The 27,189-nt window shown below is 41.5% G+C and overlaps 1 protein-coding gene, 1 long non-coding RNA gene and 1 pseudogene across 3 annotated transcripts in view; all 3 read left to right on the forward strand.

Annotated features, from left to right (window-relative positions):
* Window positions 1-2,214: 2,214 nt before the first annotated feature.
* LOC149097344 (uncharacterized) lies at window positions 2,215-3,736 on the forward strand. The gene is made up of 3 exons (XR_016204249.1): window positions 2,215-2,340; window positions 2,491-2,551; window positions 3,467-3,736. It is a non-coding gene; the product is annotated as an uncharacterized LOC149097344 (long non-coding RNA).
* Window positions 3,737-14,239: 10,503 nt separating this feature from the next.
* On the forward strand, window positions 14,240-16,153 carry LOC149097345 (uncharacterized; annotated as a pseudogene).
* Window positions 16,154-23,918: 7,765 nt separating this feature from the next.
* Window positions 23,919-27,189, forward strand: part of LOC110040921 (uncharacterized) — a 29,424-nt gene continuing 26,153 nt past the window's right edge. The window contains exons 1-3 of one of the 2 annotated variants that reach the window (XM_089280124.1): window positions 23,919-24,076; window positions 24,396-24,464; window positions 26,766-26,895. In XM_089280124.1, coding sequence (XP_089136250.1) covers window positions 24,054-24,076; window positions 24,396-24,464; window positions 26,766-26,895 — 222 coding nt within the window. In that variant the 5' untranslated portion in view covers window positions 23,919-24,053. The remainder of the gene's footprint in view (window positions 24,077-24,395; window positions 24,465-26,765; window positions 26,896-27,189) is intronic. The other variant, XM_020746192.2, reaches the window with a different exon arrangement.

The raw sequence follows: 27,189 nt of genomic DNA on the forward strand, positions 1-27,189 counted from the left end.
TAAGGGTGCATTAGACTCATAGTATTCACAGTATGCAATTGCCAGCAATCGTAAGAACTATCGGTATATTGGCAGTTTTCCCACCCAACCCTCCCCTTTTGGGTGTTATACTGGACTAGTTCCCTTGTCACTATTTACAGTATTTTGAAAGCCTTGTACATTCTTGTGTATCCTTGTTTATCTTGTACTTTGCTTTTGTTTCTGTAGTTGATTGTAATTAGGTTTATTTTATTTTGATTTATCTCACTTATTGATGTTCAATTAACTTAGGTGTATGTAATATATTACATTGTTGTGAATAAAGGCTGTCTTAGTCCCAACTTTGCCTGCAATCATGTTGTGTAATTTGGTTTAAAAATTAAATGTTTAAATAGATGAGTTACAAAGAAATAGACACTTAATATGTCTTTTATACACGTACTGGGAATAGGCGTGTAGTGAGTGTGCTGAAGTGCACATATACTTTACAAACTTGGCTTTACCAAAAATTACAATAGGTTTGAATCCAAATCTTTCATGCAGAGCTTTAATCCCCCGGGTGGGGGTGGGGGGTACTCCCATATATGGGCTGTATAGGTATGTGCAGCCCCAAAGGGTAGGGTTTTTTAGCCGTTTTGGTCATAAACAGGGTATCAATTTTGGCCATTTTGGTTATAAATAGGGTATGGTTTTTGCACTCTGGTCTTGAATTGGGTATGTTTCTTAGGACAAGCTACTTTTTCATCATTATCATTAAGAGCGTCAACAAAAGCCCTTCATAACTTATGTTTAGGCCAACTGTGTCAGCCACAGCTTTCATAAATAGGCTATCTAATTTTTGGTCAAGTTATAAATAGGGTAGCAAAAAACGCAGATTTTGGTCATAAATAGGGTAAGGGTTTTGGGAAGTGGCCGAACATCCCCACCCAACTTTTCTGGAAGTACCCCATCCCCCCCCCCCCCCGGCCTTTCATCATAATTACCGTTTCATCATAATTACCGTTTCATGCCTCTCCCAGCAAACTGCTGGGAGAGGCATAATAAGGTCTAACAAGAGATTTGCTTTATGTCCCTGGGTTAGAGAAATAAATCTACTGATTTCATGCTAAGCCAGAGATTGTGCCTTCATTAGTCTCTCGCATCTGTGGCAAATCGGTCGGTTGAGAATGACTGGCGTTTTGTGCCATGTTCCTGGTGGGATAACTTTATTGATCTCTTCCACCGCTGACTGCACTGGAAAATTGCTTTGATTAACGGTTCCGAGAGTCATGTGAAAGTCCTGCAGTCTGGTGTGTGGAATGTGCTTCCGCACACCAGTTGTAAGTTCGAGATCTCGTTCGTTTTTCAGTGCCCACCAAGTCAACTCCTGTTGTGATTTCTTGTCAACCATGAGTACAAGTGAAACTGCATCGCCATAACCGTGGATTGCACATTCTATCTTATCAAACCAGACCTCGAAAGTTTTCCAAGAATAATTATTCAGGAATTTCCCGATTTTCACAGCCTCGTTCTTAGTGTAGCAGCAGTAGTAGTCGAACGCAAGATGAAGATCTCGACCTCCCTCTGTGTTTAAACTTTGCGTTTGACCAAACTGTTTCAAAATCGACGCAGCGAGCTCCATATTCTCGATAAGTTCGCTCGGCCAAGAATGAAATTTGTTCCAAAACGCTGCTCCATACATGCGAGTGGAAACATTCCCTTTACGTGCCACACATCGTGAACTACATCCAGGGCCACCTTCAGATGGAAAAGCAGGACTATACACAAGGCATTTCTCCGATTTGCGAGATACTTTGGGAACGGATGGCCATTTAAATAGTAAAAATAAGACAACAAAAATAATCAAAAGTATTAAGAGGAAGAAATACGGTTGACGAAGACGTCTGCGGTAACACATACTAACTTCCTTTTGGGATTGCAACTTTTGAGGTCAAAATCAACCTGACTCTGCATTTCGTCACGTGACGTCTAATAAGTCACGCTGCGAACTGACACCTCACGAAATACGCACATGTTTCGGGTACATGAAAGGTGACTGTATCCAGTACTTACGCTTTAGTCGCCGCTTATTTTAATTTTTAACTCCTCCAGTAGCTATATAACATTTTGTCTCCACTTCACAACGAATGAACGCACAGCCAATAGGCAAATAGGGGGCACGGCGGAAAAACCGCTGATTGGCTGAAAAATCCGTTGTCTTGGAGCATGGTCAAGCGCTCGCCGCTGACAATTTGCGGCTGCAAACAAGTTTCGAAAATGTCTGAACATTTTGCAAGCAGGAGCATCGAACAGCAAGAAATATTGTGGATTTTTACCCAGTTAGAACCTCTACTTGTCACAGAGTATGCGGATTAAGCAAAAGTAAGTATGTTGCAAATGTTAGCCTGGTTTTGTCGCTTTCTTTGAGTGTTATTCTTTGTGTTGTGATTTCTTTTGTGCGTTGGTGTCGTGTTCATTTTGTGCCAAGCGGAGGCACGTGCTTAGTTTATTTACAATACTCTTCTGCTGCAGATATTGGTGTACATATGACTTAACACAATGAACACAGCATAATGGAAAGCTATATTGAAAGGTAAGCCAAGTTTTTTTTCCTTTCCTTCCGTAAATGGTTGATTTTTGCTAGTGGCAACATTTTCTAGTTCGTGTGTGGCTTCGGAAACTTTTTGGCTCGATGAGTTTACATCTTAAAAGTTGAAGATTTTGTTCGCTATCATTTGAATTACCCGTCATATCTTGACTTGCCTCTGGGAAGAGACCCGTTAGGTTTTTTGTCTGCCATGTTCATATAAATAAATGACGAAAACCGTTGACACTGTACTGTAAATGAGCTTAATTTTGTAGATTTAAGGATATAAATCTTACATGCAATTAATGTTTTAAAAGCGTAGCCAACTTATGTTCAGTCCGGATATCAGCATGCTATTCAAGGTGACACATTTCTTTCTACGTTTGGAAATATCCTCTGGCTTGTGTTGTCTATAATTTAAAAGTTCTTGCAGCGGTGCAAGAATCTGATATGACAGATGTACACTAAGTTTTTTTGTTTTGTTGTTATTGAATGGACTAATTGCGTGGTTTTGAAAGAATTTTTAAAAGTTATCTTGCAGAATTAATTTTTGACCTGAAGGCAGACTTTTTTGGGTTTAATTAGTCTGATGATGATGAGGTTAATGAAATGTTTTTATTTATTTATTTTTTATTAAGTGAAACCTCAAGAAGTAACACTCCTTTTGTTGTACTTCATGACTATGCTGTACTACATGATTTAAACTTCCCAGTTACAAAGCTAGCAAAATGATGAGGTATTCACAATATAGGTTGAAAGGAGTTCCATAGTCTTTAATGCTCTATGCAGTGTTGTATAATGTATGAACAGTGCAGATACTAAGTTAATGACATTTCTTCTTGCAATGTAATAAGTATTCAAAGGATGAAGCCGAAGTATAGCTTAATTTAATTTTACATTTTTTCCTCTTTTTTAACACAGTTAGACCTCAGGTTTTCACACTCTCCTCCTCTCTTTCAATTACTTGATTCTCTGGCTGGAGACAGTGTGACGTGGCCATGTACATCAACTTGAAGAAGTTTCTTTCATGGATGAAATGAATGCCATCTTCCTTGGAGAGGATACTAAATGATATGTCCCCTTTCATAAAAAGATTAAGGAATAATAAAAGGGATAATTAAGGAACCAAATGCATGGAACATGCAGGATTCCCCAGTAATTAATAAAGAAAAATGTTTGAAGACAGAAAAATTATAGTTTGGTAAACAACTTGGTTGGGATTTGACTTCTTAAAAATTTGCAGATCATAATAGTTTGGTCTGGAAGTTTATGCGATATTTAACAATTATTCTTTGCAATTGAGGTGAATAGTGGCTGTTATTCACTGAGATTGACAAGTTTTTAGTATATGTACAAAGTGATCTCAACAACAGATGAAAAGGAAACCATTAAAAGATAATTTAATTGACCTCTCATGCGTTGAAAACATGCAAGCGGTATGAAGATGTGCACAATTCTTGACAGAATCTTCTAACATGGCAAGTCTAGTTAACCTGCGATAAAATCCTCGTTGATCACAATCTCACAAAATGGTCTTTTAACACAGTTCAAATCAGCAATCTAAATGAAAAGTCTGTTTGCAAAACAATTTCATTGCTCAATCAAAGTTTTCATTTTCACTTGAAATGAAAATTGAAAATTCAAAACTTTGAAGACTTTTTTGTATTTTCTGGTACAGTATCTTCTTGTATTCTCAGGATTTCCGTTTGAGAAACACTGGCGGAACATAAGTTTTCGCCAGCCATTTTGTTGTTGTTTGGATCACGCATCATTCACTCGTTAGGGAGTGAATAATTATCAATTATTCCACAAGAGCGTGTTGGATATGAGATAATAGATAGCCAATAAGGCACATAGCGCTGAGTTGGCTTTAATCTTCTCATATCCAAAAGGCACGAGTGGAATAATTGTTTTATTAAAAAGGCCCCTAAAATATAGAAAACTAGACTTAAATAACAATAAAAAAGCTCAAAAAATCATGCATACGCTTTCCATATTTGTAGAGCATGGTATAATGGCTCATAACCCCTGATGGCTAAAACAATGAAAACTCTCAAATTGCATTATCCAATGATCCAGTTTTTTAATGATGCTCATTGCTTGTGTGTTTGTGTTGGATTTTACTTTTATTTCAGTTTAGTTTTCTATATTTGGGCGGTGTTTTTAATGAAACAATTCTAGTCACGCTTGTTTGGTCTCTTTGTTTGGGAATGGGAGAGGTTAACTTAACAGTAGTTTTTATTTTGGAATTGCAAATCTCTAAGTTGCATTTTAATCAGATTAACATTTTGCTGAGACATCATTTGCCTGATCTGATTAATTTACCAAAAAGTGAATTGCGGTGCCAGAAGATAACCATATCCACCTCAAGGGAGGTCAATGGAAATTCTGAGTTGGGGGGGGGGGGGGGGGGTGGGCGGGCGGAAGAATTTGAAACTTAAAACTTTGAAAAGGAAAGTATGAACGTGAACTGGCATTTTCAATGGGGTGTTCAGAGGAAGGGGTTTGCTCCAAATGCATGTGTTATGATATGAGCCTTGCTGCTTCACTGATGTTGATAGAGATTTGAATATCTTCTGTATCTGCTATAGCCTTATTTTCTACAGTAGTGGGTTATCAGCCCTCAGCCCTCAGCCCAACACCCAACCTAGAAAGCCAGGTGATCACAATTTGTCTGGTCCCTATCCTTCAACATACCAGAAGTACAAGACTCCAGCTGACATAGCTCATAGGGTCTTAGATACAAAAACCATCCCTCTACAACAAGGTGGTGACCCCTTAAGATGGTTGGAAGTTGGGGGAGAGAGTAAACAAAATTTGGTGGCAGGGTCTGCAAGGGTATAGAATTTATCTGGAACACAATTATATGAAACAGTAGAATTTTGTTGCAGTGTAGGCTACTGAACCTTCTCCTTAAAAGTATCTAGGAGAGATGGCATATGGTATTTGCTTGGAACAAGACTTAAACTTACTATTGGGGGAGGAGGGATGGTGCAGTTTTCATGTGTTTTCTCACAATGGTGCTTTTTGCAAAAAGGCATGCTTTCCAATGTGGTCGGTGTAAGACGCACTTTGGACTGCAGGTCAGGTGTTAAAATGCAGACTGAAGACTTTTTAAGTGTTACTGTGTGTTACCAGTAAACAGACCAACCTTATTCAAGCTAAAAGAAGTGAGAGTTAAGCATAAATAGTTCTAGGGTTAGACTGAATATCACTCGGGTTAGCTGGGAAGGATCTAGGGGGCTTTGGCTGGTTCAGTCGAACCCCCTAGATTGAAAAAAAGAAAGAAATAAAACGTAACATGCTAACTTGGCCTCAGAATAACAGAAATCCTATTTCCAATTCAAGGACCACAATTTCAAAAATTTCCAGCATGAAAGCCACTGGTCCCCCCACAGGGGACCGCCTTTTGGCAGCTCGTATCTCGAAACCCCTGCTCTGTATCCGCCCCAGGGTTAGCCTGAATATTTTCTCCAGTTAGCCTGTTTAAGGTTAGCTCTCGATAAAACACGATTCAGTTATAATAATGTCTGCAGTATGTATTTCCCGCTTACTCTGCAGTCTCCAGTGCACAGTCTGCGTTTTACACTTACTGAATTTCGATGTAACTACAAGCCTTCACATGAACGAATGTTCCCCCAGTGTAAAGCGGAACAAGAACCCCTTTTGGCGGATTGCTTTTTTCGTTAACACAATGGAGAAATGTTTGCAATAACGAAGCCCGCAGCTGCGAGGAAAGCTGCGTAGCCAAGGAACAAGAATCGTAGTAAGTGCGAAGTAGCATAAGCCATAATATCAAACACAGGCTAACATAAACAAAGAGCAATTTATTTTATCCTTCAAGCTGTATTACATATACAATACAACTTTCTACAATGCCATACTAAACCTCTGTAAGCTTACTACAAGTTTTCAGCTCATGGCAGTACAGGGCATCCACTGAAGCGGCAAAACAAAGCACGAATGAATAGCACACAAGCGAAAAACACAACAACATTAGGCATTAGTGTGTACTACTTACGAACTCGTCCTCCACTTTTCTTTCTTCAGGCAACGATACAAAAGTTCATGAACAAATAGCATTTAAAAATTTTCATCAGCACGAAAAAAAAGTCATATTTTATATGTTCCGTAAAATTAAACAAGCTACAAGAAATTGCGGTTCAAAACCTTAAAGAACTTGACACGACCTTAAGAAAAGGAAAATCGGTACCTCGGGTGAATTTGGAAAAGCTGAAAGTTTCGTTTCGGAAGAGCTGTCTTTATCGCCTGAGAAAACTGACAACACCGTTCCGATCCTCTCTATCACAGTCAAAACAGCAGCACGGATCATTGCTCAAAGTAGCCGACTTGTTTGTAACTGCCTTGAGCGGGCAAGATCTTGCCAAAAGCCATGACAATGACGTGTTCGTTTTTGATTCGTCGTCCGCCATTTTGAAAATGGAAAGGCGGGAAGACGAACCGAAATCTACTGCGCATGAGCAGCGGTTTTTCCGCCGTGCCCAAATAGGGTTATTTGGGGAGGACCTGGCAAGAACCAACCCAAACTACATTACAGCAACTACAAGAATGAGAAACTACATAAATCATCCAATAACTGTTCATCAGCAAGGTATAAACTGCTATCGCCGACCACTTGTACAATCTGTCCTCGTACATTACATTAGGCCATCTTCGCTCCTAAAGGGGAGTATAGGGCGTCAACCATGGATCTCCACCTAACTCTATTACTGGCAGTTCGCTTTGCCTCTACCCACGTGAACTTGTTCTTGGCGAGCTCAGCTATCACACTTCGCCTCCAGGATTGCTTTGGGCGACCTCTTCTTCTAGACCCCTGAGGGTTCCACTCGAGAGCGCAACGGGTGATATTATTCTCAGGCTTCCGTAGCGTATGCCCGATCCATGTCCATTTTCTTCTCATAATGCTTTCTTCTATACGTATTTGTTGTGTCCTTTCCCATAGTTCTTCATTTGAAATGACCTCTGGCCAGCGGATGTTCAGGATCTTCCTTAAACACTTGTTGGTAAAGGTTTGCAATTTCTTGGTCAGTAGTTTTGTCGATCTCCATGTTTTTGAACCATACAGAAGGGCAGACTTCACGTTTGTATTGAAAATCCTGAGCTTCGTTTGCAATCTGATACATTTTTCCTTCCACACAGGCATAAGCATTGAGAATGTCGATTGCGCTTTCCTGATCCTGGCTGTTATGTCCTCATCAGTTCCGCCAGTTTCACTAATGATGCTTCCCAAATACGTGAACTCAGACACTCTTTCAACACCTTCCCCATGGAGTTCCAACGATTCTTGTTGCCTCACGCCAATTCGCATCTCCTTTGTTTTCTGGATGTTGATTTTGAGTCGAACCGGCCCACCAGTCTTTTGTAATCTTTCTCCCTTCTCTTTCATATCAACTAGTCGGTGTGTTAGTAAGCAAAGGTCGTCAGCATAATCCAAGTCTTCTAGGCGTTGGGTCAGTGTCCATTGGAGTCCCAAACGTTTACGCTCATATGCATTCTTCGACACCCAATCAAGTACCATGAGGAATAGCAACGGCGAAAGAAGGCACCCCTGTCTCACACCGGTCTTGACCTCGATGGGGTTGGTCAAAGTTCCTCCATGAAGCACTTGGCAAGTAAAGCCCTCATACTGAACCTTGAGCATATTGATGACTTTGTCGGGTATGCCATAATGACGAAGAATCCTCCACATAGCCTCCCTATCCAAAGAATCGAAGGCTTTCTCAAAATCCACGAATAGCAAGTACAGGGGGGATGACCACTCGATTGATTGCTCTACAATAATCCTCAAAGTGGCAATTTGATCGGTACAGGAGCGATCCTTCCTAAATCCCGCCTGCTCATCTCTCAGGGCTTCATCAACCGCCACCCTCATTCGGTTCAATATGACCCGGGTTAAGACTTTGCTGGGTATCGAGAGCAACATTATTCCCCTCCAGTTACCGCACCGACAAAGGTCCCCTTTCTTTGTCAGCTTTACTAGAAGACCTCTCTTCCAGTCATCTGGAATCTCTTCTTTCTCCCATGCGAAGGTTAAAATTCTATGCAGTGCCGCCACAGTACAAGGACCTCCCTCCTTCAATGCTTCAGGAGGGATGTTATCTACCCCCTGGAGCTTTGGCATTCTTTAGTTGAGTGAGGGCTGATCTTATTTCTCCTTTGGAAATAGGTCCTGTGCCGATGTTCAGGGGAACATCTGCAGGCAGAGGATCTGGTAATTGGCTTGGGCCTGGTCTGTTCAATACGGATTCAAAATGCCTCTTCCATCGCTGGAGCTGATCTGTCCTCGTGGATTCTTGTAAAAAGCTCATCTTCAGAGTAGATGTGAATACAATATGTATTTGACGACTGAGCACATTTATTACATATACACGCAGGACGTGCACAAACATAACACAAACTAAACGAGCTTTACATCTGACTGCCTTTATGGCTAGAGTGTCAACTACTTTGGACCAAAGTCTCTTGCGTATACAAATTCAACGTTTTTAAGGTTACAGTGCAAATGAATTTGCACACAACTAGCAGACAGCCTGGTTTGTCCAGAACTTTGGACCAATCCCCATTTACAAACACATGATGCCAGTTAGGCTGGGGTGTCCACTACTTTGGACGAAAATCCCCGTACATAAACATATCACGCCAGTTAGGCTGGGGTGTCCACTACTTTGGACCACAAAACCCCATGTACAAACATATCATGCCAGTTAGGCTGAGGTGTCCACTACTCTGGACCACAAAGCCCCATGTATAAACATATCATGCCAGTTAGGCTGGGGTGTCCACTACTTTGGACCACAAAACCCCATGTATAAACATATCATGCCAGTTAGGCCGGCTGGGGTGTCCACTACTTTGGACCAAAAAACCCCATGTATAAACATATAATGCCAGTTAGGCTGGGGTGTCCACTACTCTGGACCAAAAAGCCCCGTGTATAAACTTATCATGCCAGTTAGGCTGGGATGTCCACTATTTGGACCACAAAACCCCATGTATAAACATATCATACCAGTTAGGCTGGGATGTCCACTTCTTTGGACCACAAAACCCCATGTACAAACATATCATGCCGGTGAGGTTGGGGTGTCCACTACTTTGGACCACAAAACCCCATGTACAAACATATCACGCCAGTTAGGCTGGGGTGTCCACTACTTTGGACCACAAAATTCCATGTACAAACATATCACGCAAGTTAGGCTGGGGTGTCCACTACTTTGGACCACAAAACCCCATGTACAAACACATCATGCCGGTGAGGTTCGGGTGTCCACTACTTTGGACCAAAAACCCAATGTACAAACATATCACACCAGTTAGGCTGGGGTGTCCTCTACTTTGGATCGAAAACCCCACATACAAACATATCATGCCAGTTAGGCTAGGGTGTCCGCTACGTCGGACCTAAACCCCATAGACAAGCATATTATGCCAGTTAGGCCGGGTTGTCCACTACTTTGGACCAAAAACCCCGGCAAAATACAAATATATCGTACCATTTAGGCTAGTAAACTAGGAAATTACAAGTAAAGAACACCTATACAGAAGAGGAGAATAATAACGGAGCTGAACAACCGCTAACAATAGTAATACAAGCTCACATGACCGGTAACCAATCAGGAGCCGAGAAAGACAATAGGCTATTGTTTGGAGAACAATGGATGCTATTGTTTTCCAAATCCAAGATGGCCGCCACAAATTTCAGCCAATCAGGAGCCGAATTAAGAATTCAAGATGGCGGCGCCCACGAGAGAACCTGGTATCTAATGTGGAAAACCGCTGATCCGTGCTTGTTGAAGGTCGGACACTCAGAATACTGATGTAGGTCGTTTCTCTCATTTCGTCACAAGTCGTTTCGAAACATATTTAAAGCCAATTTCGTTTCAAAAGTAACCTCGAGGAAAAAAATCTGATTCAAGTGTTTTCGACTTCGTAATACGTTTTGTGATTTCTTGTTCAAGCGTAATGCAATGTTGATATGATGGCAGGAAGTCGACTGAGGAAGCTATTGGGCCGTTATTTAGGAGTTTCGTTGCCCTGCGAGCTCCGGAGTTAAATTCATCCCACAGAGAAAAGATATTTGCCTGAAGGTCTCGGGACTTTCTCCACTGAATACACCAAAATTTCTCCGAAACGAACTTGATTCCTCTTACTAACCAAACTTTGCGCAGCTTTACGTGTCTCTAGTCAGTTTAACTTTGCGGAACTTTACGTATCCCGTAGTGTCCAATTTGTGGTTTCGTGCTGTGTTAACCACTTCAGACGAGACGGGTCACACAAAGAGAAATCGCTTTGTAGTGATTATCCCGAAAACGTCCGTCAAAACCGAATGAGGGGAATTCGAAGTTACAACAAAGTGTGTAAATTTCTTGATTCAAGCAAAACACATGCGCCGCGCCGACAACATGAACCAAAAAAGTACAATATTATCTCCTCAGAGCTTTATTATCTAGCTCTCTGCACGGACTGCAGGCCTATGATGCTCCCTCATCATAGGCCTGCAGTGCGTGCAGAGAGCTAGATAATAAAGCTCTGAGGAGATAATTATTGTTCTGGTCAACGAACGAATACACGGTCGTGCTCCTGGCGTATGCCCATATTCGATAAGAATATTCCAGGTCCACGTCACGGTTGTACACGCCATGAATACTCTAGAATTCTATAGCTTTGGCGTCAAGATCACGTATTCGAGGATAAACGTATACACGCGCAGATCGCACATACTTTGAATTTATAGTCTAAATTTTGCTTCCAGGAGAATGCTATGCACCCGAACTGTTACCTTCTTTTATAAAGTTCTTTTTACAAAGGGTTCGCCATCATACTCTAGGAGTACGACAGATGTGTGGTATACTTTAACGAAAATCCTCGAACGATTATGAACGGAGCTTATTCCACCGTATTCGACACGAATATTCTAGGTGTACGTCACGTGTTGTGTGCGGCTTGAATACTCTAGGATTCTATTGCGTCACCATCACATATTCGAGTCTAGAATACTCTAGAATATTTTGGCTTTCACGCAGTGCACGAAAGTCGGCCATGTTGGAAAACAGCCCACCAGCCTCGACGGAGGACTGGGATCGGTCTCACGGATTTCCATGGCGACACAAATCACGCCAGGGTCACGCAAAAAATGTCATGCAACTTCAAAATCGATACTTACAGTGTCCTGTGGTCCTAAACGACAGAGGTCCGTCCAACAAGCGGCCATGATGGAGACTGAGAGACTTGTGTCCGAGGCACTTATATACCTTTCTATTCGTTCCAAAGCATCCTGGGACGGTGACCTCATCGGGAACCAATCCTAGACTTGCCTCAGTCCCTTCTCGGTCGAAGGGTTAAAATAGGGGTAAGGGGTACTCCCCGTTCCAAAGCATCGTGGGACCGTGACCTCATCGGGAACCAATCTTAGACTTGCCCCACTCCTATCGCGGTCGTAGGGGTAAAAATTGGGGTGAGGGGTACTCCCCGTTCCAAAGCATCGTGGGACGGTGACCTCATCGGGAACCAATCCTAGACATGTCCCACTCCCTTCTCGGCCAAAGGGGTAAAATAGGGATAAGGGGGTACTCCCTCTTAGTCTGCTATATAAAACCTTCACACGTTTTGAAAAGGACCAAAACAAAGTTTGTTGACTCACGAAAGAAGACTACTAGGATTGACCCCCGAAGTAGATGAGTTCAAGGACAAATGTTTCATCTGTCAAGGCGACCTCGTCATTAACTCCTTGACTCGATGTAGTGCGAAAACTTATTGCTGTGGAAAATTTTTGCACAAGAGATGTTTGCAACAGGAGTTACAATACTCAGATAAGTGCGGACATTGCAAAACCTCAAATCCTCGGGGGAATGGAGATGAGGCACAACTTTCACCTTGGGAGGATGTGGTACTCGAGAGGATTACCAACGCAACGAATGCCATCAATAGGTATCGGCGAGGGGGACGGCCTTATCATAGTCACAATCGTTATATTGTTTCGTGGAGGACCTTGCCGTACCATGCGAATCTTTCCATCTGGTTTGAATTTTATACAAGACTCACCATCTTCGTGCAGCAAAGGCGAAACGCTACCCTGTACATCCATGCCTATGTCAACTTGCCGTGGATGACCATTACTCAATCAATAAGACAGACGGTGTATGAAATGTTCAGTAGAAACATCCCAACGGAAGTAATGCTCTGCGTACGCGAAGTAAAGTTAAGGTTATTGTTCCTGTCGTGGCTGCACTACGACGCTGAGGATGAAGTGATTATCAACAGATTAACTCTTCAGTCATCTTTTTCACCCCCCCATTTACCCTGAAGACACAGCTTGGGTGTAACGTGTAACTTTTATTGTAACTCAAAAAACTCGTAAAACAAAACAAAAACAAAAACAAAGAGTCTGAGTCTTTATAACGTTTATTGAATAATGATAATAAAAATAACAACATGAACTCCGAAAGAGAATTGATTACAATTTTTAACTCTTTAACTCTTGACCGTCGGTATTCCACAAAGTGTTGGGAACTAAACTCATTTCCAGTTTCACAGACGCTTGGTCCCTGGCCCCAAAACGCACGATATTCTGCCCTAGTTTTCTTTGCTTTTGGTCATGAAGTCTTTGCCTGATCCGTTCCTTATTCTTGGCATAGTAACTTCTCCAATACTCGTTGATCCGTTCCCTGTTGTTTTTACAGTATTGTCTTCGATAATTTCTGATGTGCTCCGTGTTCTGTTGACAATAGGCTCTCTGGCTGCTGGCGAGTCGTTCCTTGTTGTTTTCATACCATCTTTTACGATACCACCACCACCTACACCACCACCACATTCACCACCACCGCCACCACCGCCACCACCGCCACTACCGCCACATTCACCACCACCACCACATTCACCACCACCACCGCTTCACCACCACCACCACATGCACCATCACAACAACCACATTCACCACCACCACATCCACCACCGTCACCACCGCCACCACCACCACATTCACCACCACCACTGCCACATCCACCACCTACACCACCACCACCGCATCCACCACCACCAACACATTTACCACCACCAACACATTTACCACCGCCACCACCACCACCACCTACACCACCACTACGTTCACCATCACCATATTCACCACCACCACCACATTCACCACCACCACATCCACCACCTACACCACCACCGTTTCCACGACCACCACATCCACCACCAACACCACCACCACATTCACCACCACCACCACATCCACCACATTCACCACCACCGCCACATCCACCACCTACACCACCACCACCACCACCAACGCCATCGCCCCCACCGCCGCCACCACCTCCACCACACTCGTCAACTCCATCATTAATCATGTATAAAACTAAGGCAGTAACTGCCTCAATTCATTTTGAGTCAAACTAGCAAGGAGTCGTGTCCCTTTATTGTCGATATTGTCATAGACTATTCTCTCGTACAGACAGTAGAATTCGTCAAGAAAAACATAGTTGTCAAAGCAGTGGATCAGAAAAGACACGAGATGTCCCAAATATCACATTTCCTACCGAAAAGCACCATGGGATCCCTAGTAGAATAGAAATGGGAGAAGCGTTTCGGTTCAAGACATCCTCCAGTATTTTGATCGTGGGCCCTTCTGGTTGTGGCAAGACTTGTTTTACCGAATCGTTACTCTTGGATCACTTGGAAGGATTGTTTGTAAACCCTCCCACTACGATTCATTATTGCTACGGGGCGTGGCAAGACGGATTTAGAGACATGGAAGAAGCTGGTGTGCAATTTCATGAAGGGATTCCAGAGTCACCATCTCAAGTCATGGTTTCCGAAGGGTGAATTACTCGTATTAGACGATCTGATGGCAGAGGGAGGAGAGGACAAAGCGTTGCTAGACTTATTCACCAAACACTCTCATCATCAAAATATCACCGTGTTGTACTTGTGCCAAGACATGTTTCCACCAGGGAAATACGCCAAGGGTATTTCCAGGAACGCCCACTACATCGTAGCCTTCAAAAATCCAAGAGATCAATTAGGGATGAAGAATTTACTGCTTCAAGCTTTTCCCACTTGCTGGCAAGACATGATGGACGCGTATCAAAAAGTGACCGAACGACCGTTTGGGTACACGGTCCTGGATTTACATCCCGCCAGTGATGACAGGAAACGCGTGTTTAGTCACCTTATGACGCACGAAGGATACCCGCGCTGGCATCGAAGAAAGAAAGAGAATGTCTGATCATTGCCCAAAATGGTATATTAAACATCAGTTTAATCGACTCGGCTCATTTGAAGCACGTTGTCTTGGGTGAAGGTCGACGAGAATCATGGATGATCGTTCAACAGATATTTTTGGCCCCGTAGAAGATAACAATGATGACAACGTAGAAGAGGAAGAAGAGGTGGATGAAGAGGAGCCTGAAGAGGAATAGAAAGAAGATGAGGATAGTAGCAGCTCCGAAGAGGAAGAAGAAGCGGACGACGGTGAACCAGATCCGTGGAGTCCGCTACGTCAAAACGTCGGGGAAGACGTCAAAGAAACCTACCTGAAAGAAGTCCAGCAGTTCCTGGATAAGGGGAAATCCCAAAGCTATGCCGAAAATGCTGCTTTCAACGTCCTATTACCTGTAAGTAGAAGAAGGCTACGGAGGACTTACTTAGAGCTTCTAAAATGGACTCACCGTATCAAACACGACGCAATACACCGTAAAGTCATGAAGACTCTTCGACGCTTTATTGAGGAAGACGACATGGATTTTGACGAAGCGGCCGAGTCGGCAGTGGCAAAACGGAAATTCCTGCTAAACAGACTAATGCGGAAGAAGTTACTCCCCGACGATGATGACGAAGAGGAAGTAGAAGAAGAGGTTAAGACCTGAATTAGCCATGTGACTCTTATAAGAGTGTGTGATTCCAGGGTTTTAGTCATTATTTGTATGACGCCACACATCCAAGATGAATTGCTTCAATCAACTGTCAGGGAATGACCAGAGGGTTGTCTGTAAAAAGGCCTACCACAAAAAATATTATGCTAAGAACAGACAGCGAATCCTGGCCCAACAAAAAAGATATCGTGCAGAGAACGTCGGGATTCTCAAAACCCGCGGTAAAAGATGGTATGAAAACAACAAGGAACGACTCGCCAGCAGCCAGAGAGCCTATTGTCAACAGAACACGGAGCACATCAGAAATTATCGAAGACAATACTGTAAAAACAACAGGGAACGGATCAACGAGTATTGGAGAAGTTACTATGCCAAGAATAAGGAACGGATCAGGCAAAGACTTCATGACCAAAAGCAAAGAAAACTAGGGCAGAATATCGTGCGTTTTGGGGCCAGGGACCAAGCGTCTGTGAAACTGGAAATGAGTTTAGTTCCCAACACTTTGTGGAATACCGACGGTCAAGAGTTAAAGAGTTAAAAATTGTAATCAATTCTCTTTCGGAGTTCATGTTGTTATTTTTATTATCATTATTCAATAAACGTTATAAAGACTCAGACTCTTTGTTTTTGTTTTTGTTTTGTTTTACGAGTTTTTTGAGTTACAATAAAAGTTACACGTTACACCCAAGCTGTGTCTTCAGGGTAAATGGGGGGGGTGAAAAAGATGACTGAAGAGTTAATCTGTTGATAATCACTTCATCCTCAGCGTCGTAGTGCAGCCACGACAGGAACAATAACCTTAACTTTACTTCGCGTACGCAGAGCATTACTTCCGTTGGGATGTTTCTACTGAACATTTCATACACCGTCTGTCTTATTGATTGAGTAATGGTCATCCACGGCAAGTTGACATAGGCATGGATGTACAGGGTAGCGTTTCGCCTTTGCTGCACGAAGATGGTGAGTCTTGTATAAAATTCAAACCAGATGGAAAGATTCGCATGGTACGGCAAGGTCCTCCACGAAACAATATAACGATTGTGACTATGATAAGGCCGTCCCCCTCGCCGATACCTATTGATGGCATTCGTTGCGTTGGTAATCCTCTCGAGTACCACATCCTCCCAAGGTGAAAGTTGTGCCTCATCTCCATTCCCCCGAGGATTTGAGGTTTTGCAATGTCCGCACTTATCTGAGTATTGTAACTCCTGTTGCAAACATCTCTTGTGCAAAAATTTTCCACAGCAATAAGTTTTCGCACTACATCGAGTCAAGGAGTTAATGACGAGGTCGCCTTGACAGATGAAACATTTGTCCTTGAACTCATCTACTTCGGGGGTCAATCCTAGTAGTCTTCTTTCGTGAGTCAACAAACTTTGTTTTGGTCCTTTTCAAAACGTGTGAAGGTTTTATATAGCAGACTAAGAGGGAGTACCCCCTTATCCCTATTTTACCCCTTTGGCCGAGAAGGGAGTGGGACAAGTCTAGGATTGGTTCCCGATGAGGTCACCGTCCCACGATGCTTTGGAACGGGGAGTACCCCTCACCCCAATTTTTACCCCTACGACCGCGATAGGAGTGGGGCAAGTCTAAGATTGGTTCCCGATGAGGTCACGGTCCCACGATGCTTTGGAACGGGGAGTACCCCTTACCCCTATTTTAACCCTTCGACCGAGAAGGGACTGAGGCAAGTCTAGGATTGGTTCCCGATGAGGTCACCGTCCCAGGATGCTTTGGAACGAATAGAAAGGTATATAAGTGCCTCGGACACAAGTCTCTCAGTCTCCATCATGGCCGCTTGTTGGACGGACCTCTGTCGTTTAGGACCACAGGACACTGTAAGTATCGATTTTGTGTCGCCATGGAAATCCGTGAGACCGATCCCAGTCCTCCGTCGAGGCTGGTGGGCTGTTTTCCAACATGGCCGACTTTCGTGGGCGCCGCCATCTTGAATTCTTAATTCGACTCCTGATTGGCTGAAATTTGTGGCGGCCATCTTGAATTTGGAAAACAATAGCATTCATTGTTCTCCAAACAATAGCCTATTGCCTTTCTCGTCTCCTGATTGGTTACCGGTCATATGAGCGTGTATTACTACTGAAGTGCGCTTAGAACGGATGCCAGAGAAAACCTGCCGTGAAAAACCCATTGGGGGAAAAAAAGCAGGAAATCTGGGTATGAACCATAGCTCACGCTCCGGCGATTGGTAGCCTTTCCTACGGAGGCTTTACAAAGTTAAGACTGTCGATAGTGCAGAAAGAATACCTGAAAAACTAAAGTGAAAAAAATTAATCGGAGCACTGAACAGGGTTGATTTAGAGGCTTAGATGACTCTCTCGTGCTACAATCCCCATTATATACCCCTTTCTTTCTACCTATGATGCACCGGCCTGGAGCCCAGGCTGCGTTATGTCCCGTGCCGGCAAAATAGTTATTTCGGCCTTCTTCGGAAGCTCATTCGTCAGAAATAACATATTTTGTCTCCACTTCACAACGAATGAACACACAGCTAACAGGCAAATAAGTTTATTTGGGGAGGGCCTGGCAAGAACCAACTCAAACACTATAGAGCAACAAAGTATTGAGCGCACGAGAAAAGGAAAGCAAAAAATTAAAGACCCAAAAACTTAGGAACTGTGAGTAAGTCTTTGCTCGGTGCTGTCATCTACCCAAGTGTTTTTCCCCAAATAGACTTCCAGCGGCCAGGGCGCTGAAAAATATGGTCGTTAATGCTATTATCAACTGCCGGGGTGGGCCCGCCCGAACGCATGGAATGAAGACCGAATTTAGATGGTTCAACCTCAATGTCCTCTCGAAATCCATCCCGAATACATCTGTAGGTGATAGGGGAGACTAACTTGCAAAAAACCCTTCCCCCTTGGAAATGCATCTGGTGCATGATATATTCAAAGTGAAGTCGACGTTTTGTTTGTGACCCGTTACTCGTCACAGCCGTGCAGGAGCCTGGGTTCACTAACTATCATGGCGAAGCGTCGCAAGTCTTCATCCCGATCAGCAACTTTTTCTTTTGAGAGTTTGCGGGAAGAGGTTGATGAAGAAATAAGTGCGGAAAAGATTGGCACAAAGCTTTTAGAAGATCTTCGAGTGCTAAATTTAAAGCGAATGGAGCATGTTTCTCCTGATATTGTGCTTTGCGCTGTTATCGCGAAGTTTGGTTTGGCGCTTGTGTGTTCCATTGCTTATGTTGTACCATCTCTGCGAGTGTTGCCAATGGTATCCGGTCATTTCGCCCCGACCAAAAGTCACTTCGCTCCATAATCGAGGTCACTTCGCTCCATACAGAAGTTACTTCGCTCCATGATATAATTAAAGTGTACATATGCTTACAAGATTGTCTCTATTTGCCTAGCTGATGTTATAATAGTCCCATTTATAAATACGATCTTGATGACATGTTTGTAATTGTTAGTTTCACTCGCCTTAATCTCTCTCTGTCCCCCACGCCATGCCGACGTTGTTGATGCGCTCGTTGGTAATTCGCACTCGTTGATCGATGGCCGATCGAATTTCAGACTGTACGTAACCCTGTAGAGAACTTAAAACGCGACCGAGATCTTGGAGGTGAGACTTCGGTAATCAATTAGAAAACAGCTATTGTTCCAATCAACCAATCCAAACGTGTTTTCTACCAAATTGAAAATTTTGATCCTAGGGAACTGTATAAAAGGTGGTCGACTCTTACTCGAGTATCATATCAGCATTGAGCTACAATCACTACTTTATCGAAACCATCAAATTTGTCGTCATCGTTAACATGTCTGCAGAGTGTATTGCTTGTCAGAATGCAGTACGAGTGCGTCAGCAAGGCCTCCAATGTGATGGTTGTTTTCGGACCGTGTTTAAGAAAGCCGCGAGGACAAACAACGACATTGAGGGGTGGCACCATGGCCTCAACCGCCGAGCCTCCGGACATGGGCAGCTGCCCTTGTACCTCCTAATTCAGCTCCAGCACAAAGAGGCTAAACTTGCTGCCCTGCAGATCCGCCTTGTGTCTGACAGGAAACTCAAAAGAATCCAACGATGCAAGTACCGCGAGCTCCAGAGCAAACTGTTCAACTTGTGGGACGAATACGAGCCAACGAACGGTCAGCCAAGCGGTTGCTGAAAGCCTGCTCTTACCTGAATGCACCGAGGGACTAGGCGGATAAACCAAACAAACAAAAAAACAAACGGCTTCTTTAGGAGCCACCAAATAAAATAAAAGCAATGATCAACAATGCAATACATAGAATACAGAAAAAGAAACTAAAAACATGACAATTCTTTTGATAAAAATATAAAATCATAGAAAAAGCCAAATAATTTATGCAAACTTATCTTTATTCAAAGTCGTAATCTTTTCTAAAAGCGTTTTCGCACATGAGCTACTTCGCACAGTGACTCACCAGTTGCGTAGTCATAACAAGTTTTCAACCAGTCACGGGCGATAAAAGTGAGACGACATTTACCGAATGTCAGCCGAATGTCGTTTTTACAATAACTGTCTAATTTCTCGCGCGCTGATTGGCTCATATTTATCATCAATAAGAGTACAGACGGATAAAAATTTAATTTATGCAAGCTTTCAGGGTCAACTCTCAGCTGTCAAACTGTCAACTTTTAAACCGATGAGATTTTATGGACTTTTTTAAGTAGCCAATGAAAAAACGAGAAAAGCTATCGACAATGTTCGCGTCATTTTGAATAAAACTCACTTATCTTTGTTTACGGCGTCTTTTCCCCTCATTTATTCCCGGCATTTGACCATTTTGGGGTCTTGTTATTGTAAAAAACAAGTTTACTGCGGAACCACTCGCCTGCGGCTCGTGGTTCCACAGCCACTTTGACAATGTTATGACGCAATTTATCATCAATAAGAGGACAGACGCATAAAAAACTGACGTCAATTTGTTAACTCTATCGAGTAAGCAAAACTACTACGCCGATAACAATAAGAATTAACAAGGACACTTCAGTTATTTCCCCCGTGCATTAACGGGGTTTTTGAGGGATTACAACGTAAAAAAATTCGTGTTGAGGAAAGTAATCGTACGAAATGACATTTAGTGTTACCAAGCGTAAGCGAACGCGACTGGAAACTGCATTAGTTAATAATCTGAACTGACATAAGTTCAAAATCAGTCCAACTCCAACATCAAAACAAAAAGTTCACGACAAATTTCACAAAATCCTTACATGGAGCGAAGTAATTTCTGTATGGATCGAAGTAACTCTTGTGTGGAGCGAAGTGACTTTTGGTTGGGGCGAAAGGACTGGGGGCTAAATGACCATGGGGCGAAATGACCGGAATTCGGCGATCCAGTCCTTGAGCTAATGGGGAGGGGGGTTTGCTTGCCCTCCCGGCTTTTCTTCCTTCTGTGATTTTTTCTTTTTTTACCCAAAATAAGGAGGGTGGGCCCTCCCCTAGATCCACCACTGATTTTATAGTAAACAACCTAAGTTTTATCACATAATCCTACCTCACACACACACAAAAAATTCACAAAGACCTAAATGCTATTTTTAGCCAATTTTGCATAAGTCCAGTTAAAAGCCCTACACAAGATTGCAGAATTTCAATTGTTTTGTCACTATATCAGTCTGTTTATATCAGCACCTTGTAATATGAAAATGGTTTCTACATCTGACAGCACTCCATTAGTTCATGAAGTATTTCTTCGCATGTAACTGGTTGCCTAAATTATGCCGGAGTGATTTCTCCACCACAAGACGAAATCAGAAACTCCTGCCAAAGTCTGACCATTCACACTAAACACCTCACCCTATAATATTAGAAACGCTGAATTCATTCTCCCCCGATTTTCGACTTTTACTTTTGGAAAGCACTCCCTTCGCTATACAGGACCTAAACTATGGAACAAACTTTCATCTGGCCAGAAATATCTCATCCCGAAAGCAATTTAAACTTTTTGTTCGCAAGGCCGATCTGTCCAACATTTTTGACGCTGATCTCTGTAAAAATTGTAATATATGCACTTCGTAGTAATTTATAGTCCTAAGTTTCAAGTATTAGATATATAAATTGTGAAATCTCTATAAGGTAATTTATTTACTTATTTTATTTATCTGTTTTCTGTGTCAGTAGGTGTCCTCAATTAGTAGAGGGGACTTCCCCCCTCAGCTATTTTCTTAAAGACACGTTAATAAAGTTTTTATTCATTCATTCACTTATGGCATTTTTGGAAAATAAGGTTGTGAATAAGAATCCGAACTCGGCATTATGTGTAATTGGAGCTTAAGAGTTTCACCAATTCTTTTGATCAAGAGAGCAACCATATTTTGCTCAATTCAAAGAACCAAGAAGAGGGCCAAAAAACTCAGGGACTTAAAATAACTGAGTAGAATGTGCTGCCTTTGTTATGACATCTGCAAATGGTTAGACCTTCAAGGACGAAACACTGTAAGCATTTTAAAAATGGTCCTGTAACCAGGTGGTTGATTCATGCATGATTGAAAAAACGTTACTCTGGTTTAAAAAATGTAAAAATGTTAGTAAAAATTTTTGTAAAAGTCCCAACGTTTCGGCTAAAACTTTAGCCTTCATCAGGGGAAAGTGACAAGGAATTTGTAAAAAGGCACGTTCTTGTACTATGCAAATCAGCAAATCGGAGCTAATTATGTCCTGTCCCTTAGGGCTAAATTTAAAAATTCGTGCGGCAAATGCATGCCATCACCGCGGTTCAGCAGATTCCTACAAGTGTTAATTTCCCATGCTTCTAAAATACGTCTGTTGCGCCAATTTGTGCTTGCACGTAAAATCTTTGAAGATTCCCAGGAGATGGTGTGGCCAGAGTGTAAACAATGTTCCGCTAAAGTTGACTTGTGCGAGTGTTTGTTTACAACCGCTTTTTGATGTTCCCTGAGCCGGGTGGAAAATTTTCGTTTCGTTTCCCCGATGTAGCTTTTGTCACAACCTTGACAGGGAATTGAATAAATTGCGCCACGAGTCTATTCTTTCGGGATTGGGTCTTTTGGTTTGGGAAATAAATTGCCGATGGTATGGTGTGGTTTTAAAGCAACTTTGACATTGTAATTGCTTAGGATTCGCTTAATCGGTTCCGTAGTGCCCTTGACATACGGTAAAATGCAGAAACCTCTTTTGCCATCCGGTGCAGTTGCAGGCGTTTGTTGAGAAGGCCGTTTCGGTTTACTTACATGAATAACAAAGCGTTTCTGGTGGCCATTCGACCTGAGTGCCGCGATCACATGTTTCATTTCCTTTGATTGCTGGTCAACAGAAGACGGCTAGCTGGGGATGTCAAAAAAACCCACATAATTCTCGCAAAGAGTAGAGGACTTAGCTCCCGGTGTTGTGGTCTGGCCTTTTTTCCGAAAATTCCTAAATTGGATACAAAGAGTAAATTAAAAATAACAAACAAAACTTGGCATAGACGCAGAGCCTGAATTATGAAATTGTGCAAACCAAACGGAATTTCCCTTTGGGCAAATGACCCGGGCGGGTATGGTTTTAGCACTCTAGTCGTTAATTGGGTATATTTCTTAGAAGAAGCTACTTTTTCTTCGTTTTCAATAAGAACGTCACCAAAAGCCCTTCATAACTTAAGTTTAAGGTAACTGCGCCAGCCGCAACGGTCATAAATAGGGTATTGAATTTTTGGCCAGGTCATAAATAGGGTAGGAAAAATCGCAGATTTTGGTCAAACATAGGGTAAGGGTTTTGGGAAGTGGGCCGCACACCCCCACCCAACTTTTCTGGGAGTACCCCCCGGGAGACACCCTTTCCAAAACTTGTAAACGCTCAATGCAGTCTGGGCAAAGTCCCCTGCAAAGTGTTGGAAAGTGCATTAAAGCATATTCATATGGAGAATACGCTATATAAATCTGATAAATGCATCATTATCATCATCATACACCACCTGGTTTTATTGGTCTCAGCGTCTAAGCTGACGCAAATGGTCCAACTGCTTAAAAAGCTAAGGACAGAGCAAGTTTAAATGATCCAGTTTTGCAAGTTTTCGAAAGAGTTCCAAAATAAACATGTACGCACATAGCTCTGTGTTGAACATCCAAGATTCGAGGACTTCACGTCAGGATCATACGAACGTATGCACCTAATGTGCATCAATTTGCCCGTGTCATCCGCGTCAAGACTTGTAACGTGGTGCAGAAACATTCCACCAATGGATTTCCCGCCAGATGACATTGGCCAAAAGTGTCAAGTATACCAATCCGGAATATATGAAAAAAAAAAAAAATGGGGGTCATTGCGGCCGTCAAAATAAAGACTTATTCGGTAGAAATTTGAAATCGTCTTGTTATTATTCTAAATTTGTTACCACACGAATTTAATACATGGTGGTTTCCATGGAAACCAGTGGATATCCAACTTGGCACTAACAATGTGCCAGATATTTAATGCTTGTATCAAGAAGTGCTTGTAATTTCGAGTCATATTGGGCTTCTCACGACAGCAGGAGCGATGACGTCATCGCCGTACCAAGCCCTTCGCATTGTTGGTTCTCAAAATGGCGGCTTTGTTAAAGCGGAGTGCTAGAGAACCTAGCAAACAACAATGCGAATACTGTGCAAAGAACGATCATTTCTTGATACAAAAAGGACTTTAGATCATGTCTAAGGGTCCACCTCATCGGTGAGTTGTAGTTTATCTCCTTTAATTTCTCTTATACACGGTTATATGCATTTAGGTTACGGGGTATTTTAACTCACATTTAGCCTTGAATCAATTTTAAACATGTCTGCTGCGATATATTCGTATCAGGAACCGTTGAATGTAACGTTTATGGTCATATTATATTATTAATGTTTTAGACTAGTCAACTGTATAAGGTTGGAACGTAGTATGGCAAACCAGCTGAGCTGTAAACAAAACTCCCGGCTGATGTTAAGTTCAAGTGCGTTCAACCTGTACTTCTGCTGTTATTCAAATATCTTTTGTTGTTGTGTTAAAGATTCAATCCCACTGGTGAGAGATCATTCAGAGGATATCCACCAATTGCAAGATATGGAGAATTCTCTGGGTAACATCCACTGCGATCTTGAAGTAGTGCATGTTCAAATTAAATTCTTTAAAGTATAAGTTATTGGCAGTCAGTTGAGTCGGTTCTAAGCTATACCTTGTTTGTATCCTAAACAACTGCTCAAATGGCAGATCCATTTTCTGGCTTGGATATCCTAGTTTTAGGCTTTTAGCAAAATTGCATTTTGCCTCAAGTGTTTGTTGTCTGCTTTTGATCAGTTTATTATGTAATAGAATTTTTAAAGCATTTAGCATTCAAAGCGTACATTTACATAATGGTATGAGAAGGTTGACTTCATTTTTAATGCCGCTACTGAATTTGTTTTAAGCTAGCAACAGTGTGTAGGCTCTTTCTTTCATGGAAGGTGTTTCTACCTGCAGTGTTTTCCCAAAAATAAGAACAGAAAACACAAAATAATGACTGTATTATAAATAGGAGAATAATATTAGCAAGAATATAATTATGTTTCCATATAATTGAATACAGATGTAATTCTACGTTTCTTTGTGGTTTTATTTTGTTTTTGTTTTTGTTATATGACATGTTAAGTGTGCATCTTTGTCTGAATCACATTTAAGTGAATTCTTCAATATTATTATAACTGTTTTAGACTAAATGCTGGAGCAGCCCAGTAATCCAATAAAGGAGACATGGCTTATGATTATGGTGATGATAAATACTGGTTAACTTTTCCATGTTGTGCTATTTATCAATTTTTTGATCAGTTACCTTAAAAGTATATCAAAGTACTTTGAAATAATGTCAATTAGGGAATCACTGAAAGAATCACATTTTCACTTTCTGTAGCATTGCATTCTAACTACTTGTTGCTTTTATTGTGTGGAAAGTACTACTCTTTTGTTTCATAGGAATGTCTTTAACATGTACAACTGTGTCTGGACAAGAGTGGATTTTTGGAACAAATTTTATGCCTTTATAAAACATGCAAAAATGGATTGTCTTTTATAACCAGAGAATGACAGTAAACACGCATTCAGAAAACAACCTACATCTGGATCATGCTATACAGTGTTGTCTGATTTTCTGAAAGATGTATCTGTAAAATAGCAGCATGGAAATATGTTTTAAAGAAAATAGAAAACTCTTCATTGGTTCATCCCTTTGTGATTTGATCTATATTAATTTTATAGAAGCATAAATTTATAAAAGCTCTGAAAATTTGTTAGCAGCTGTATAAACATTTGCTTGTGGCCTATGCTAATATCACTACTGTCAGGACATTCACAGTTGCTCGAAATGAGAATTGTTTTCAAGCAAACAATGAAATTTGAGCATTGTTTTCTACAAACTTATATAAATTGATATAATTTTGCACAAATTTAGTACTCCTGTGAGAAAGAACTATTATTCACTATAAGTAATAAAATCCAGCATCATCCGACAGTTTTGAATATGACATAAACAAGACAAGTCTGAGGATTGTTAACATCACTGGAAACCAAGTTTTGGTTTGTTACCATGCAGAAAGGTTTTTACAATATTTCAGCTCCATTTCAGAGTCATAGTCATGTAGTTAGTAAGGCAACAGCTTGTAGATGAAGGGTAATTACAGTGTAGACTTACACACATCAAATAATGACATAACATGATGTAATCAAACAGATCACTGCAGTAAATCTTACATATTGACTCACAATTCAAATATTACTATTTCTGTTAATAAATGCACATTTTTCAAATAGAAATGGTTCTCCACAGAGTTTTAAATCCTGCCATATGAAATGAGTTAAAATAAGTTTATTGGAAATGCTATGTCCTTAGAGGTTCATTTTAGGTACTAGTGACTCCCATGCACTCTCATGTGTCCAATTTTGTTTTGCATGTTATGTTAAGTCATTGACAAGTGAATCGTGTCTTTGAGTCATGTTGCAAACTTTACATAGAAAAGAACACAGGTTTTTGGTCACTAAGAATAAAATATATCAGCATAGCTTGAATGAATAGATAGTGATTTTAGCCATCACTTGTGATTTTTGAGAAATCTGCACAATATGTGCCTATGAGGTGTATGCATAATAAGCAGAACTTAGTCAACTACTTACATATGGTAATTGATACATGTACATAGCTGTCATTTTCCTAGTCCAGTGCACTTTTTACTCATTAACACTAACTGCCTTAATAGCATTTTAACCATCTACATTTAGCTTGTCAGCTAAATGTAAAAAATGTGTCTCATTGTTATCAATAATTAGACATCAATCTCTTTAATGAGTCAAGTACATGTGACTCCGCAACTGTATGGCCTGCTAATTTTATACATTAATTTCCTTTACAAAGTTCATCAAGCTATGGTTACTATAGTGGCCCACCATACAAAAGACAACGTCGTCTCAGTGAGGATGACGTAGGACCACCTGGAGGGAGTTATGGTCCTGCTTATTATGATCCTCCATATGTGCGACACCAGGTATAGTCACGTTCCATCTTGTTTCATCTGGAGTTCACCAGCTGAGAAAGACCCATCCTAGCTAAGAAAGACCTTTTGCTATCAATTAGCTGGCAATAATTATTAATTAGCTTGCTTAGCCATTAGGTAGTAGGAATTTTGTTTTAGTGGGTGAAGGAAAAGTTAAAATTACATGCACATATAGCACAGTTACAGTACCTTTCAAAAGTAAGTTACCACCCTGTCATGAGACAGAACCCTTGTATCAAGAGATAGGACTCTCATGTTGCTAGACGAGACTCTTGTCTTGCAAGA

The sequence above is a fragment of the Orbicella faveolata genome, unplaced genomic scaffold (genome assembly GCF_042242905.1).
Source record: "Orbicella faveolata isolate gen_17 unplaced genomic scaffold, um_ofav_v1 contig_47, whole genome shotgun sequence".
NCBI lineage: Eukaryota > Metazoa > Cnidaria > Anthozoa > Scleractinia > Merulinidae > Orbicella > Orbicella faveolata.